Source organism: Pelodiscus sinensis, chromosome 1 (assembly GCF_049634645.1).
Source record: "Pelodiscus sinensis isolate JC-2024 chromosome 1, ASM4963464v1, whole genome shotgun sequence".
Lineage (NCBI taxonomy): Eukaryota > Metazoa > Chordata > Testudines > Trionychidae > Pelodiscus > Pelodiscus sinensis.
This window is the reverse complement of record NC_134711.1, coordinates 161,020,953-161,036,189: the sequence shown is the minus strand read 5'-3', so window position 1 is coordinate 161,036,189 and position 15,237 is coordinate 161,020,953. Positions and strand designations below refer to the sequence as shown.

Genomic DNA, 15,237 nt, shown 5'->3' with positions numbered 1-15,237 from the left:
CTAATTTTAATTAGGGATGTTAGATGTTGAATTTAATAATCATGAAACCACACCAAATCTTATCCTTTACGCAATGGTCCCCAGGGACAGGGCCAGCAGCCAATGTGCTCCAGGCCTCACTCCCAGGGAGCCCCCTGCATTACTGCCTCTGTATCAACAGTATATAATGGTGTTTAGACCCATTACTTCTCCATTTTAAAACTGGTTCCCTATGCAGACTGGCTTCCACCTGCTGCCCCACGCTGCTGCCACTGATAGAGGCAGCAGTACAAGACTGCTTCTGCATCCCACCTGCTCCCCACTTCCCTGCGCTGCTGCCTCGGATAGAGAGGCAGCAGCATGGGGAGGCATGTGGCCCCATGGGAACCAATATGTGTGGGAAGCTGGCTTCCCATGTGTACTGGCTCCTGCCTGCCCCCCTTCACCCTCCATGCTGCAGCCTCTCTATCAGAGGCAGCAGCGTGAGGTTGGGGGACGGGGGAGGGGGGAGACGAGAGAGGGAAGATAGGTGGCTCCACAGGATCGTGTGTTCATGGGGAACAGTCTTAAAAGCCAGCTCCCCATGGGCACTGGTTCCCACCTCCCCCCTTTCCTTGCAATACAGAAGAGGGGGTGCATGTAGTCGTTTGGATTAACTAATAAATCTGGGCTTACTGGTTAATCGTTTAAAGCACTATATGCTGATATGCATAGTTTTAATAAGATGCTTTCATAGTTTAATAGATGTCAAAATTCATTCACCACAAAGGGATCTCACCAAGTGAACTTTTAGAATGCTGTGCTTGACAAAACGGAGCAGATTCTTTTCAAATCACAAGGTCTGATAAATATGTTACTCTTTCAATGAACAATAACAAAGATTATATTTAGTTTTATGCTCTTGATTTTTATTTTTAAACAAAGTGCCTTTTTAATTTCTGGATGCAAAATACGATAATATTTTGCAGGTGCTCCTAAACCCTTATGAATTTCACCGGAGTCTTTGGCTAGTATTGTGATGCTGGGTACATGTATTATTACATGGATACTGAAGATGTACCTATATTATATGTAAATAACAGGATTTTAGCCCAAACTATGTACTAAGGAAAACAGATCTCTTTTCCTTTAGCCATATCTGGATATGACAGTGAATTCTAACTAGAGACTTGGGATTGCACCTATTAGAAACTGAATTATCAGGACAGCAAGTTGGTTTACACTTGACAAATCATATGGATGATATGTAATGAAACTGAATATAACCGTGTTTAGACCCATTACTTCCCCATTTTACTGACTAAGGATATTGTAACAGGGTCCGTTCCTAAAATGGCAAGTAAGAATATAATGTTCTTCGGGAAGCCATCCTAAACTCAGGTTTGCGAAAAGATTCAGAGTAACAGTTGCTGACTCACACTGGCAGGCGGAATTTAAGCAAGATATAAGATCTTTCTTTGTATCAGAGGGAACTAGAGCTGGAATAAAGCAGATTCCACAGGAAGATCTGGGAACAGCCAGCCTTGGGCTGATTAGGCAGAGATTCATGTTTTGGTTTGTTATAACTGATGTAATGTCTTTTTCTAGTCCCATATTTTATTTCCACAAGTAAAACCTTGTTAATACCTACTCAAAAGGGACCCATTTTCCTCATCATCATAGTCAGTCATGGTTCTTAACTATTTCATCTAATCATCTTAAATGTATTACATCCATCACTATATTATCTGCAAAAATATAACAATAACCATGAAAAACTATATGAAAAAAATAGTAAGACATTTTTAGAGGCTATGATAATTAGTGACTACTCGTGCCCAAAGAAGAACCAGAGAAACTGTTGAGGACAGTCCAATGTTTGTTTTAATAGAAAATGTTTTTAGATAAAGATTCATAATTAATTCCTATTACTTAAAAGGGGCACCAAGTAGTCAGGCTGAGGGGGCAGGACAAGAGCATACAAACTATCTGCTAATTACATTCAGAGGAAGATGAGTGGACTCAGGCACTTAAAGAGAAAGTGAAGAGTACAGGCTTGGGGGTTTAGGAAGAAGAAAGATGAAGTACTTGATGGTGAGATAAGGTACAAAAGGCTTCAAAAGTTTCAGAGGAACAGTCAAAACACTGAGACTTGTATCAATGGCTTGAAGGATCTGAAGACAATGAGACAGGAAACATACAGCAGATACACAGCATGTATTCCTACAAGAACGCTACTACTACTGATATTAACATCTGCTTTTTGTGCATTTATCAATGAAATCTATACCTTTGTTACATGTTTGATAGAACCAACTACAAGGTTTCTTGGATGGCATTTCATGTCCTGAAGATCCCAAAGATGATCCAAGACCACTTCTCCTTCTTCTAGCACATATTTCTCACCTTGGAATTTTGGTTTTTCATATAAAATCCAGCTATAATAAAATCATCATTAAAAGAATTGTAACTATTATGCAGATTATGACCATGGCTATACAACACTCGTGCCAGGAAAGTTCAGTACAGAGCTCTTTTCACTAAGCCAGTTATCACACAGTCCCTTCATGCATGGTCCCCTCTCTATTCATATGCCTCTTGTTAAATGCTGAAGTGGTTCCCCTACCCACCCGTTTAATCAGTTAGACAAAGTTTATCTGGTTAACTAATTAAATGTGATTTTACATTCCTAAGCCCAAACATATATATTTAAATGCACCCACTGGAGAGACCAAGGTTATGACTAACCAGCATATTAAAAGCCTTATTTGCGGAAACCTTACCAGTAAATGAAAAAGCTAAGCAAGTTAACCATCCTGATTTCCTAGTTCCAGACAAATTAACTAAACTGAGTCTTGGATTCCATATAATGGTAACATATGTAACTACCATTATTGAATTCAGTGGTTTAAAAAAAATTACAAGAAATAACTGGGCCAGTCTCAAATTATATTAATATTACCCTGAAACTTTATTATGGTATGGGAGAGATGAATGATACGATGGACTTAGTACAAGTAGTATGTGTTCAAGTTCTATGCCCTATAAAATAACTGTTGGCACACATGTATGACAGATGCATTCCTAGGCTATGCTTTCCAAAGCATCTATTACATCACTGCACATTACAGCTTTGCAAATGGATTTAGGAAGATTCTTACAGTCTATCCTACATATCCCAATACTTCTTTGCTCCTTTCTGTTTCAAATAGCAGCTGAGCTCTTATGTTGTACAGCTCATTTTGCAACATCACTTGGTTAACAAAATCAAACCATGAAAAATTAGCTTTGGTTACAAAACAACCTTCCTTTTTCAAGCTAGTTCCCAGTAGTGGGAATACTTGCCATATTGCTTTTCTTGTAAATGTCACTGTGATTACAAATCAAGAAAAGATGCTCCTGCATATCAGGTTTGTGTTATAAATAACTCAGGCAGAGATACAAGACAAATAAACACATTTATCTTCTGAAAAGAGGCTATTTAAATGAAATATGGATTTCTTACCATCCTCTAATAATGTTAAGCAATGCTCCCATTGGAAAGATCCAGGATGTGGCATCTGGTAGATCATGGTATATTTCTTGTTTAGTCTTCTCGCCATGAATGTCATGAATAATCATCTAAAATAATACACATTATATGTGAGCAAGGGACACTGCAACATATGGATTAGGGTCCTCGTTTTTGCTTTTTATTGAACAGACTCGGATATTTTTATATGTACTACTAGCATTTTGCACATATATTCTTTAACCTTACACTGCTGACATAAATAAGTCAGACAAATGTAATGGGTTTCCCCTAGGCTACAGCATGAGTAGTATTCAAATTTGATATAACATGTTCTTCTTCAAAATGTTAAGGATGATTAGTTCATATAAACCTACCCAGTGACACGATCTTACTTACTTTTCCTGGTCTTGGATTACATTTGAGGGTTTTCCTGTCAATAAGATTCTGAAATTAAAATGATGTGGAAAATAACTATTAAAACTACAATAGTAATATATTGCACACACAAAATTGTTTAAATACCAGTATTTCTCCAAAACATATTACTTTAGTGACAACAGCTGATCCTAGCCTCATTGTTATGCAAATTAAACCTAGGCACTTTAATGCAGTGGGTCAAATAAAGAATCCTGAAAAAACCACAAATGTCAGATGAGAAGAGCTTTACTGGAAATTAGAACCATGTAGAACTATTTCATCCCACGCACCCTCTTCCTCAAACTAGGAAAGAAAGATATTGTACCATACTACAGCTCACTATTTCAGTCTATGACACTGTTGCTTGTATGCGTTCTCTTCCATTTCCCCACAGAGTCACCAAATACTACTGCTTCTCCTCTTGCCTGACATTGCTTTAAATAAACCAAAACAGGAGTGCTAATCTGTAGAAAGATGCCTAGTCTATACTTTTGGAAGCATGTATGGTACATGTAGGTACAAACCACAGTGAAAGACAGGTTGTGGGCACGCTGTGGTGTGTAGATGCATTCAGCAGAACTAGGAGAGGGTAGATGCTGATGCCTTTTCCAGTTGCCCCTCCATTTCCTTGCTTTAGGAGACTTTTGTTGTGGCGGGGAAAGGCTCCATCAGGGAGGAGGCCACTGGACACTCCACCTTTAAAAAGAGCGGAGTGGACATAGGAGGCACAGCTTGGTCATGTAGAGAGCCATGGAGAGCATACACCCTAGCATGTTAGTGTGTCCATACAGTTCTCACAGAAGCAGTGCCTCCCATCTTCACCGCTATTTAATCCCTGTGCATGTAATCCCTGTGTCCCACAGGCTCCTGTAAATGTAGACATAGCATGAGCTGTAGCCCACAGAAGAATTGAACACTAAGCTGTATCTCAGGGAACAAAGGGTCAATAATATCAGAACTAGAGTAAATTGTAAAGAGATGCTTTCCATATCAGGATAATTTTGTTCCCCTCCTCAAACTCTTTGTATGCTTTGTCCCAGTCATCTTCACATTTAAAATCCATTCAAAGGACAAGATGTTATTATTGAGCATATTTTCTACTTACTTGCTGTTTTATTGTGAGAAGCTGCAGGATCTCCTCTACTATTTATGAGCTGGTCCCAGTAACTGGGTGCATTTTATTTATAAAATGTTTCAATGAGAAAATGTAATTGTCTGCAATCATAGGCTACCTCATACCCTACAACTGAATGCATTTAGATAAGATTTAAAAAAAAAAATGGTACTTGCAAGTGGGTTCATCATCATTTTAGTTATTACTTACACAACAATAAATGACAACTTACCACTGGGAAACCTGATTCTGGCAAATTGTCGTCTTGAGGCTTATGACCCCTTGGCAATAATCCTTCTTGAAGGACACTTCCAAACTGGACTCCTTTCTCGCATGAATAATTGCTGGCTGTCTGAAAATACTGGTAATACACACTCCTAGGGACAGCTTTCTGTTGAAACTGAGTACATTGTGTTGGATTAGAAAACTGACCTTCTTCTAGAAATGGCTCCGACTGCTGTTTAGAACCAAGTAGTTCTTTTGAAAATATGAGTGACTGGTTGGAAAATGAAGCCCTTTCTTGGTCATTCTCTAGAAGCATCATGTTTGAGCCGCCTGCCCACTGGCTGGCAATCCACTCTTCTTTCTGAACTTCCACCATGTTTTCTTCATAAGAGTCGTCTTCATCCTTCTCCTCCTCCTCCTCCTCCTCCTCCTCCTCACTTAACTGGTTACTAAATTTCAAACGCTCAGAAACTGACTGAAGAAGTGACAAGACTGATGAAGAATGGTTGGCACTGTCTTTGGATTTTCCAGTAGAATGGCTTCCTGGTGAGACATCAGTAGACAGCTGGTCTTCTTGTGGACTGTCATCTTCATATATAGGAGACAAAGAGAATGGGTAAATTTTATACCGCTTAGCCTCCACGATCATAAATGACTCTGAGCTGCAGTTATCTAATGTTTCATTTAATTTGCTATCCTCTTCATAAGCATCAACAGACTTATATTTACTCTTTACTGTTTCACACATCAAAAGATGTTCAATATTATCCAGAGACAGGTCAGGAGGAGAGATTGAGTGATCTTGCTTTTTATCATTTGAAATGGACTGGTTCTCATCTTGTTCGTCTTGTGGAGAAAAGGATAAAAGATTTGTTGGTTCCTCTGAATCATTATTATTGTTAAGATTCTTTTCTCCAAGTGCATTATCTCTTTGTAAACTTTGACCCATCATCAGTGTTGATTTGAGTGTCTCAACTTTATTGGCAAAATCTGAGTGGAAACACCTTTTCCTTTCAGTGTCCTGAACAGCTACAGATGATTCAGATGAAGCAAACTGTATGTTTAATCTGTTTTTATCCTGCGGTATCTCACTTGCTTCTGTTTTTCCACTGCTTTCTTCACTGTTGGCCTGTGAATCTTTTGGGCTTGTTTTTTCCTGTACAAAGAAAGAATTCTCTTCCATCTTGCCACAATCTTCTGGCAGATCTTTACCACAACTTTTATCTAAACCTGAAGGACTACTTTCATCTTTGGTTTTGCTGAATACACAGGTATATTTTTCATCATATACAAAAGGGGATGAATTAAAAGTCAAGTTTGGCACGGATACATGTTCTGGCACATGTGTATTACTGCATAAATCTTTTAACTGTAATGATGGCATCCTCTCTTCAATCATAACAGAATCTCCATTTAATACATGTAAAGTCTCCTCAGATTTATTGCCAGCTGTCCAAATGTTAGTTTTATCACTAATTTCTGTCGTAACTATGCTATCATAAACAGTTTTAGAGCATTCATCTTTTACTATTATTGCAAGGTCAGATTCCAGATTTGTTAAAACATCAGAATGCAGAAGTCCATTTCTTTGATGTGAAAATATATGATTTGGTACTGTTTCTCCTCCTATGGTCAAATCTGTGCTACAATCTACACAGTTTAGAAGTAAAGGACCTGTACAGCTAACTTTTTCACAGTCTTTAACATCCTGGATCAATTCCTTGTCTATTTGGTTTAAATCCATGGGTTCTTTGATTATTTCTTGAGTTTTGGCAGCTAATTTAACATCCGTGTTTAGAGTCTTTGAGAATCCAATCTTACGTTTAAGCACAACGTTTTTAGAAGGGCTCCCACTGTTTTCAAGCTGATTAAACATCAGTTTTTGTTTGGCTGAGTTAATAACTTCATCAATTATTTCTTTTGCTTTTAGTGCTACTGAACAATGTAGGTCAGTTTTATGAGTGATGTTAAATGGTATCTTTGCATCCTGAATATTTGTAGAAACCATTTCCTTTCCTTTAACTTCAGAGGAGCTTCCTGCATAGCTCTCATCAAAATGTTTTAGTGAATGCTTAGCCAACTGTACTTCTTTTGCTTCTAATTGTATCTTTCCAGTTTTCTGTTCTTTAAGGCTATCCAGCTTTATTAAACTGCCCTTGTTGCCATAAGGCTGATAGACACCAGCTGCTTGTTTTGATCTTATTTCTTCTATGGCCAAGTGTAAAACTGCATCAACGATTTCTTTAGCTTTTTTAAACAGAACAGTGTCTTGGGATTCAATGTGCACTTGCTTTCTTGTTTCCATATCTTCCCATGTTTTCTGAGAACTGAAGTTGCTTGATTCTGTAAACAAAGAGGTGTGATCATTCATTTTAGCTGGGTTGTGTGTGATTGAGGGAATATGCTTACAAAGGTTTACTTGCTCTGCAGGAGTTTTGTACACATCCTTACTATAATCTAAACTTGAACTTGCTTCCACAAGCTCCAAAGGACAGGTAGTTGATGTTATGGATCTGGTTATCCAGGCGTCTTTAAACTTTTCAGTAGGAGGTACATTTGAAAGTACATAATCAATTTCATCGCTAATTCCGAGTCTGGAGGAAATTTTGCCTTTAACATCTTCATGCTTAATAGGAAAATTAATTCTGTCCAAGACATCTATTCTTTCAAGGACAGTTGGACAAGGCTTGGAAATTTCTTTAGACCTCTGAGTAGGAGGCAGCACAAGCTTGGGAACACAAACATCTGAGATAGGAACAGCATGGTCACTTTCAGCTAAAATGACATCAGAGTTACACTGAGCGTAGATGTTTTCAGAGCAAAGTGAAATCTGGGTCACACTGACCTCTGCATTTTTACCATCAGAAATAACTGTAGGTGCACTGACAGCTCCATTTTCCATGAAAGACAACACTGTCTCTGATGCATCACCTCCAAGAAAAGCACACTTAGATTCACTGACTGCAGATGTATCTGATAATTTTGCAATTCGGATATTTTCAGATTTAGAAGCAGGGGAAGGTACTTTGCACAGGCTGACATCTACAGAATTGAGTAGATCAGGTGTCATCTTAGACTTATTACTGTTTTCCTGTTTAGCAGAAATGTTCACCTGATTACGATCTTCAGAATTAGGTCTAATGACTGAAATAACTTCTAAACAAGCTCCTTTTTCAAGGGCAGAAGAAGAATGGTTAGTCAAAGCATTTTTTTCAGCCCCCAAGGCAGAATGAGGAGTGTTAAAAAAGGTATTTACTTCCGATTTAAGAGAAGTGGGAGACAGCTCAGAGAAGCAGATTTCTTTAAATGGAGAGGAAAGAGGAGAAATATTTGTTATATCGGCACTCACAGTTTTAGGAACAGCAGGAACAATATAATCTACCCTATTATCTCTGGTTTCATGAGTTTGAGAAATATTTTTTGCCCTGTTACCCTCTGTGGAGAAAACCAACGTTCTGGCTCCAAAGACTTCACCAGTTTCAAGGGAAGGAGGAGTAAGGTTGTGCATCGTGGCAGGAACTACATGGCTGGGGAGGCTCATCCCTTCAGATTCAATAGGCTTGCAATTTTCATATGCACAGGCAGTGGGAGAAATTTTGGCTTTTTTAACATCTCGTAAGTGGGCTGGTTTTTTGGTGATGGTTTCATCTTCAGATCTGTGGATAGGAAGATGAATATTAGCCAAGCTGTCATCTCCAGATCCAAGGCTGGCATCTTTAGATTCTAAGATAGGAGACGGCACATAGGACTTCACACTTCCACATTCAAGGGCTGATTGAGATGTGCCTCCAACATTCACTTCTGCAGATTCAGGTGAAACCTTAGATGTCTCGACAGCCTCAAATTCAAGGGAAGGTACAGAAGTGTTCTCCGTGTTGGCATTCTTTGATTCACTCCCAAGAATTACTAAGGGATCATTTTGGATATATGTTGGCTTCCCTGATTTACTGAACTCTTTAATACCTGGACTATTTACTATATCCATGCCAGCATCTTGAATAGTTTTGGCAGATGGCACTGAAGTAGATAGCCTGTCCATTACCATCAATTTACTGACTGCAGGAAATTGTCTGTCCTTCACAGCCTCTGGTAACTTTTCAGTAGATCTTTCTTGATTTAAAGGAAAATGAACATTAGCTACAAAGGTGTGTGTTTCTTGCTTCCTTTCTTCAGCCATTACATTTTTTTGTGAATCATCCATTCTTAGACCACTACCTTTATTTGCATTTTCTGTATTCCTGTCTACCTGAAGTTGAAGTGCAGTGTGGCTAGAATGAGCCCGCTGGATATCCAATTTCAGCTCCAACTGACTATTACCAGCATATTCACCCTCTAACAATGATAGCTCCTTTTCAACTTCCCTTCTCTTTGCTTTGGATGAACACTCACAATCATTTTGCATTGTCTTTTTAGAGTCTTCATTAGATATTTGAACACAAGAATTTATTTCTTTATCAAAGCTAGAAATGGCATTATTGTCTGATGGAAACTGAGCTTCTGTTTCTTCTGATGTTCTCGCCGCCTTTTCAGCCAATCTGTTATTTCCGGACTCCAGTGTCTGGTAACTGGAACTAGCAGAGATCTCACTGTTGTCTCTGGCTGATAATACTGAGTGTAGCAAATGAACTCTATTAACTTCTAATGCATCAGAAAGTGGTGCATGATTTAAGGAAATTAACAAATCTAGTTCTCCAATGTGATTTCTGTTGGAGTTGGTTTCAGTGGTTTTGGCAAAGGTGTATGCACTTGTTCCATGTTCACTGCTATCTAAGATATCCTTAGCAACATCAGGTTTTTCCAGTTCCATTTTAACTGCGGAGAGGTTTGCTTTAACATTTCCCTTGCCATCTTTAGCGTCATCCTTTTGATTCTCTTTTGACAGGTGTCTTGTAATTTCTATCCTTACATTAGAGGCTGAGTTTGGAAGGGTAGCAGTTTGGGCTTCTTCATTTCCAGTCACAGTGAAAATACATTCGCTTTCAGTATTTTCTTCACTTTTTAGCACCTCCTCTGCTTGTTTCTTAAGTAGCTGCTTAATCCGTACAGAACCCCGATACGTTGCATAAGTAATTGCTGGTGCTTCTGGCTCGCGTTCACTTTGCCTGAAACAATAAGCATTATTTTAGTGCAGTAGAATATTGAAACAGCCTTAATTATGACTGATAGAGATGCAAGTGACTAGTCAACTATTTGCTTCCCCCTCCCTTGCTGCCTTTGTATCAGAGGTAGCAAGGGGGAAGGAGGCAGGAGCCAGTGCTGGGGGGGAGCAGATTTAAAAGCCGGTTCTCTCCATCACCGTCTCTGCGGCGTGGGAGCACAGGAGGCAGAGGTGCAGTAGTCCGGGACCAGGCGCAAGCCGGGACTACTGAGTCCTGGCTCGCACCAGATCCACGCCTGCTGTAGCTCTGCCTTTTAATTGTAGTAAGAGCAGGGGTGGCTCTTACTACATTTAAAAAGCAGAGGTGCTGTGGTCTGGGACTGGGCGTGAGCCAGAACTGCTAAGTCCCAGCTCATACCGGGTCCCGGACCTACCCTCGCTGTGGCTCTGCAGTTTAAATGTAATAGGAGCTGGGCTGCCTGTGAGCCCAACTCCTACTACATCTAAATTGCAGAGCTGCAGTGAGGCCCATTATCGACTACTCATGTACTCAATACAAACTGTATCGAGTACGTGATTAGTCAATTACCCGCTTCTTAACATCATTAATGACTGATCTACAATTAGCTTGCTGATTAATACAATATTACTTTTTTCTAAATTGCAGAATATACCAACTTCCAATGCTGCTATAAATACATCAAGAGTTTTCTTTGCACTAGGTCAGGGGTGGCCAACCAGTTAGAGATGATGAGCCAAAATAGCTGTGGGCAGAGTGCAGAGAGAGACATATTATATATTTATTTTTATATAACTATCTATAAATAGATTAGTACACAAAATGTGGTGATAAAAACAACAACATTACAGGACATTTTGGACAAAAACAATAAAAAAAGTCTCTAGTAACTTTGAAAAAATCATGGCCAGTCCATATATCTGCAGAGAACTTGAAAAGGAACAAACATCAAATAAAAAAAATTAAAAAAAACCAAATTTTAAAAAGATAGTAATATTCTCACAAAATTTAAAATAGATGGTGGGGATGCTTATTTTTTTAAACACTACTGTCCTATTATGTCCTGTGAGCTTTTAAAAATTAAACTGAGAAGTAAATTAGTACAATTTGAAATGCCTGTTTCACTCTAGCTTGTTGATCTCTGGTATAATTTACTTTTTTTTTTTAATCTTATGAAGATTATGGCTTTTATAGTTCTAAAAATTCAGGTCCGTCCCAGACTGCAAATATGAGAGGTTCAAAAACAATAAGGGAGAGACTAATTTATCAGAATAATTGCTTCAGCCTGGCAAACAATAGCCTTTGAATTTTCTATAAAGAAACACAGTGTAACCAGATATATGTTGATTCTTTTTTTGTCCTGGAATTTAAACATGACATCTGTGTTGGCTACCTTAATCTGCATCCACGAAGACTTTGAGTTCAAGGTGCTTCAGCACCCACCCACCTCCACTCTAACCCAATGCCCTTCCCCTCCCCACAGCCAGGTGCCCCCAACCCCCCACTCCTCCACTCTAACCCAGTCCCCTTCCTCTCTCCCAGAGCCAGGCATTCCCAGACCCCTGCTCTAACCCAATCCTCCTCCTGTTGCTCTAACCTAATGCCTGGGTCCCAGAGCCGCCGCTTCGCGCTTCTCCCTCTAGGTGCTGGGGTGCGTGCGCAGAGCAGTTAATTTTTGAAATTTTACATGTGCTGTTATCTGTGAGCATGTTATATAATTATCAGCCTATAAAATGAGAGTTATTTCACATAGTATCTAGGGTTGTTTTGCAACACACAAGTTGTATTCTAATAGAAATTACCAACAATGGAATTGCTACATTAAATCAAGCTATTAATACATTCAAATACACAAACAAAAAGTCATATACTCAGTCCAAACTATAAATAAATCTCTGGATATTAAAAAAAAAAAACCCTCCAAATCATCTAAATAACCAAGGTGACAGAGTATTATACTAACACTTCAGACTTTCATATCTGAAACTATTAGTCCTTGCGAAATGTATTTAATCTGCATTAAATTTTGCTGAAATACAATGATTAGATAAAAGCCAATCTCTGTAATAAGACTGCTCACCGAAATACAAAAATAAGTTATGCAGTTTTGAAAGTACTATTGTTGAACATTTTATTATTAATTATATACACTAATTGTTACTGAACATTTCAAAAATTTACTAGAAGGTAGGTGTTAAGTCAAGCAGATAACCATATACCTTAAGGCCATTAGTTCTATTTAAAAATATTATTCAATTTCACTATATCACACACCCCTCACAAAACAAAATGCATAACTCCTGAATGTGAAAAAATAGTGTGCAAACTCATCCAGAAAAGACGACAAAGAACAAAATGAATGGTAGACTATGAGCCTAAACTTCAAAAACACTCCAGAGCACAATATTTACCACCATGAGAAGTGTTGTTGAGATTTCAATTGGGCTACTTAAAATAGTAGGAACCACACCCAGAAATGTTTTGAAAGATCAGGCCCTTAGGCTAAGTCTACAGTATAAATTTACATCAGAATAACTACTTTGCTGAGAGGTGTGAAAAATCCACACTGCAGAGTAATGCAGTTATACATCCTCCCCCCCATCCACAGTGTTGTGTCAATGGGAGAAGCTTTCCTTATAACCATAACTACTGACTACAAGATGGATTGACTATGCTGATCAGAAAAGCTCTCCCATTAGCATAGTACAGTGATCCCCAACCTTTTGGGGCTGCCAGGCACCCCGGGGCGGGACCACTCACGCGCCAGGCACCCGGTGCCACCCATGCGCCACGCTCCCGGGGCCGGCGCCACCCATGCGCTGCACGCTCAAGAGTGAAGCTGCCCATATGCCATGCTCCCGGGGCTGGCACCACTCCTGTGCTGTGCGCCCAGGGGCGGGGCCACCCATACGCTGCGCATCCGAGGCCGGAACAGCCCATGAGCTGCATGCCCGTGGCCGGTGCCGCTCCTGGGCCGCGCGCTCAGGAGCCAGCAGCGCCCATGTGCCGCACGTCCAGGGGCCAGCGCTGCTCCTGTGCCGTGTGCCCAGGGGTGGGGATGCCCATACGCTGTGCTCCTGAGGCTGGCACAGCCCATGCACCGAATGCCCGGGGGCAGGGCTGCTCATGTGCTGCGCACCTGGGGCTGGGGTCGTTCCTGTGCTGCGCACCCGGGGTCAGGGCCGGCCCCAATCACTTGGCGGGCGCACAGAAATGGCCTGGCGGGCGCCATGGTGCCCATGGGCACCGCAGTGGGGACCACTGGCATATTAGCTCCTTCATTGAAGGACTAGAGTGGTGCAGCTGCACTGTTGCAGTGCTGTAAGTGCCAATCTGCCTTATGTGTATGAAATTTAAGACCTAACCATAGTGTACCTGTAAAATTTGATATACATTGGGAAGACAGTGGAATAATGCTGTGTGCTTGGAGAGGAGGGTTTTAATATAGTAATATTGTATATGTTTACTATTCAAGGTCCTATTTTATGAGCTCTCCCATTTCCTTTTAAAGTAACTGAAAAGACAAGATTGTGACAAAGCACAGAGGACAGAAGCAAAGCTACTTTTTCAGATTTTTTTTTTTTGGTTCTTATTAGGCATGTGAAAGTATAAACGGTTAACTGATGAGCCTAGACTCATCAGTTGACCTTTACAGTTACACTCGGGGAGCTGGCACACACCAGAAAATTAACCTTCCAATTCTTGTCTGCAGACATATTGCTCCAGCAAATTAACAACCAGTGCTCAGGGTTTGCATAAACTGCTGCAGAGTGAAAAGTAACCAGTGTTACTTTGCTTTGCTGAAATAATCTTGTGTGCATCAGGAATACTGACAAAAGTCAAATGAAATTCACTCTGCTGCTTGCAAAGCTGGGAAGTTGACATCAGTGCAGGAAGAGCAAGAAAACCAGAAGCTAACCCTATTAAGACACTTATCTTGCAACACCCAGAAAGCCAGAGAAAGAGGATGGCTTTTCACATGCTGCTCCTGGATAAGGGCCTCCTTCCCTTTATCTTGTTTTTGGTATTTTCTATGACCTGCACATTTACTCCCCTGGATATTAGATGTCTGGTTACATTTCCAAGATTCATATGTGAGAGGCTAAAGGGTGAGTGGATGGGAGAGACTGAGGAGAATAGGTACAGAGATTTTTTGAGGAAGAAATAGGGGTGAGGGCACAAGAGAGGAGGTTGAGAATACATTGTCAAGGAAGTGAAAGAGGTAATAAAAGCGTGAGGAATGGGGGAGAAATAGAAGGGGAAAAAAAGAAACATTGAAGAAAATGCAAGAAATTATACACATGGCTTACTATAGCAAAGCAAAATGGAGTTGGGAAGGGAGCAGACCTACTATTCCCATTGTCATTTTAGACCAGGGCTACTCAACTTTGGAAGCTCTGGAGGCCACAATGATATTCAGAGCACATGCCACGGGTCACAATTTAAGTGTGGTTGCATATTCATGCAAATATATATGCAAATAGCTTATTTCCAGGGCTCGACAAATCAGTGTATCTTCTCACCCGTGACGAGCAGATTTCAGCCAGTTGCCCCGTTCACCGGTGGCGCACACATGCACACTGTGGGTCTGGCGCATGCGCGGTGGGTGAGTGGATTTCGCCACGGTTTGTAATGTCCTGCTTATTTCACACAATGCCCTGGTGCTTCCAGCACATCCTCCTTGGGGGCTAGAAACAAAGACATCTTGTACCCATCTGTTTCAGCCAGCCTGTCCGCTTGCATCTTTCAATGATCATCCTGCCTGGGAGACGCCTCACCATTGTGGAGTATGTTCCCCATGGAGGCCATGTTCAAAGGAACCCACCTGCGGGCCACGTGTTGAGCCCCCCGTAAACCCAAACTGCATTGCGGGCTGCATGTTGAGTAGCCCT

General features: G+C 40.4%; 1 protein-coding gene across 1 annotated transcript in view; it reads right to left on the bottom strand.

The window, feature by feature from the left end:
* CRYBG3 (crystallin beta-gamma domain containing 3) overlaps nucleotides 1-15,237 on the bottom strand; it is a 121,023-nt gene that overhangs the window by 60,010 nt on the left and 45,776 nt on the right. The window contains exons 4-7 of the mRNA XM_075908983.1: nucleotides 5,236-10,330; nucleotides 3,869-3,916; nucleotides 3,464-3,579; nucleotides 2,249-2,396 (exon numbers count right to left, since the gene is read on the bottom strand). Coding sequence (XP_075765098.1) covers nucleotides 2,249-2,396; nucleotides 3,464-3,579; nucleotides 3,869-3,916; nucleotides 5,236-10,330 — 5,407 coding nt within the window. The remainder of the gene's footprint in view (nucleotides 1-2,248; nucleotides 2,397-3,463; nucleotides 3,580-3,868; nucleotides 3,917-5,235; nucleotides 10,331-15,237) is intronic.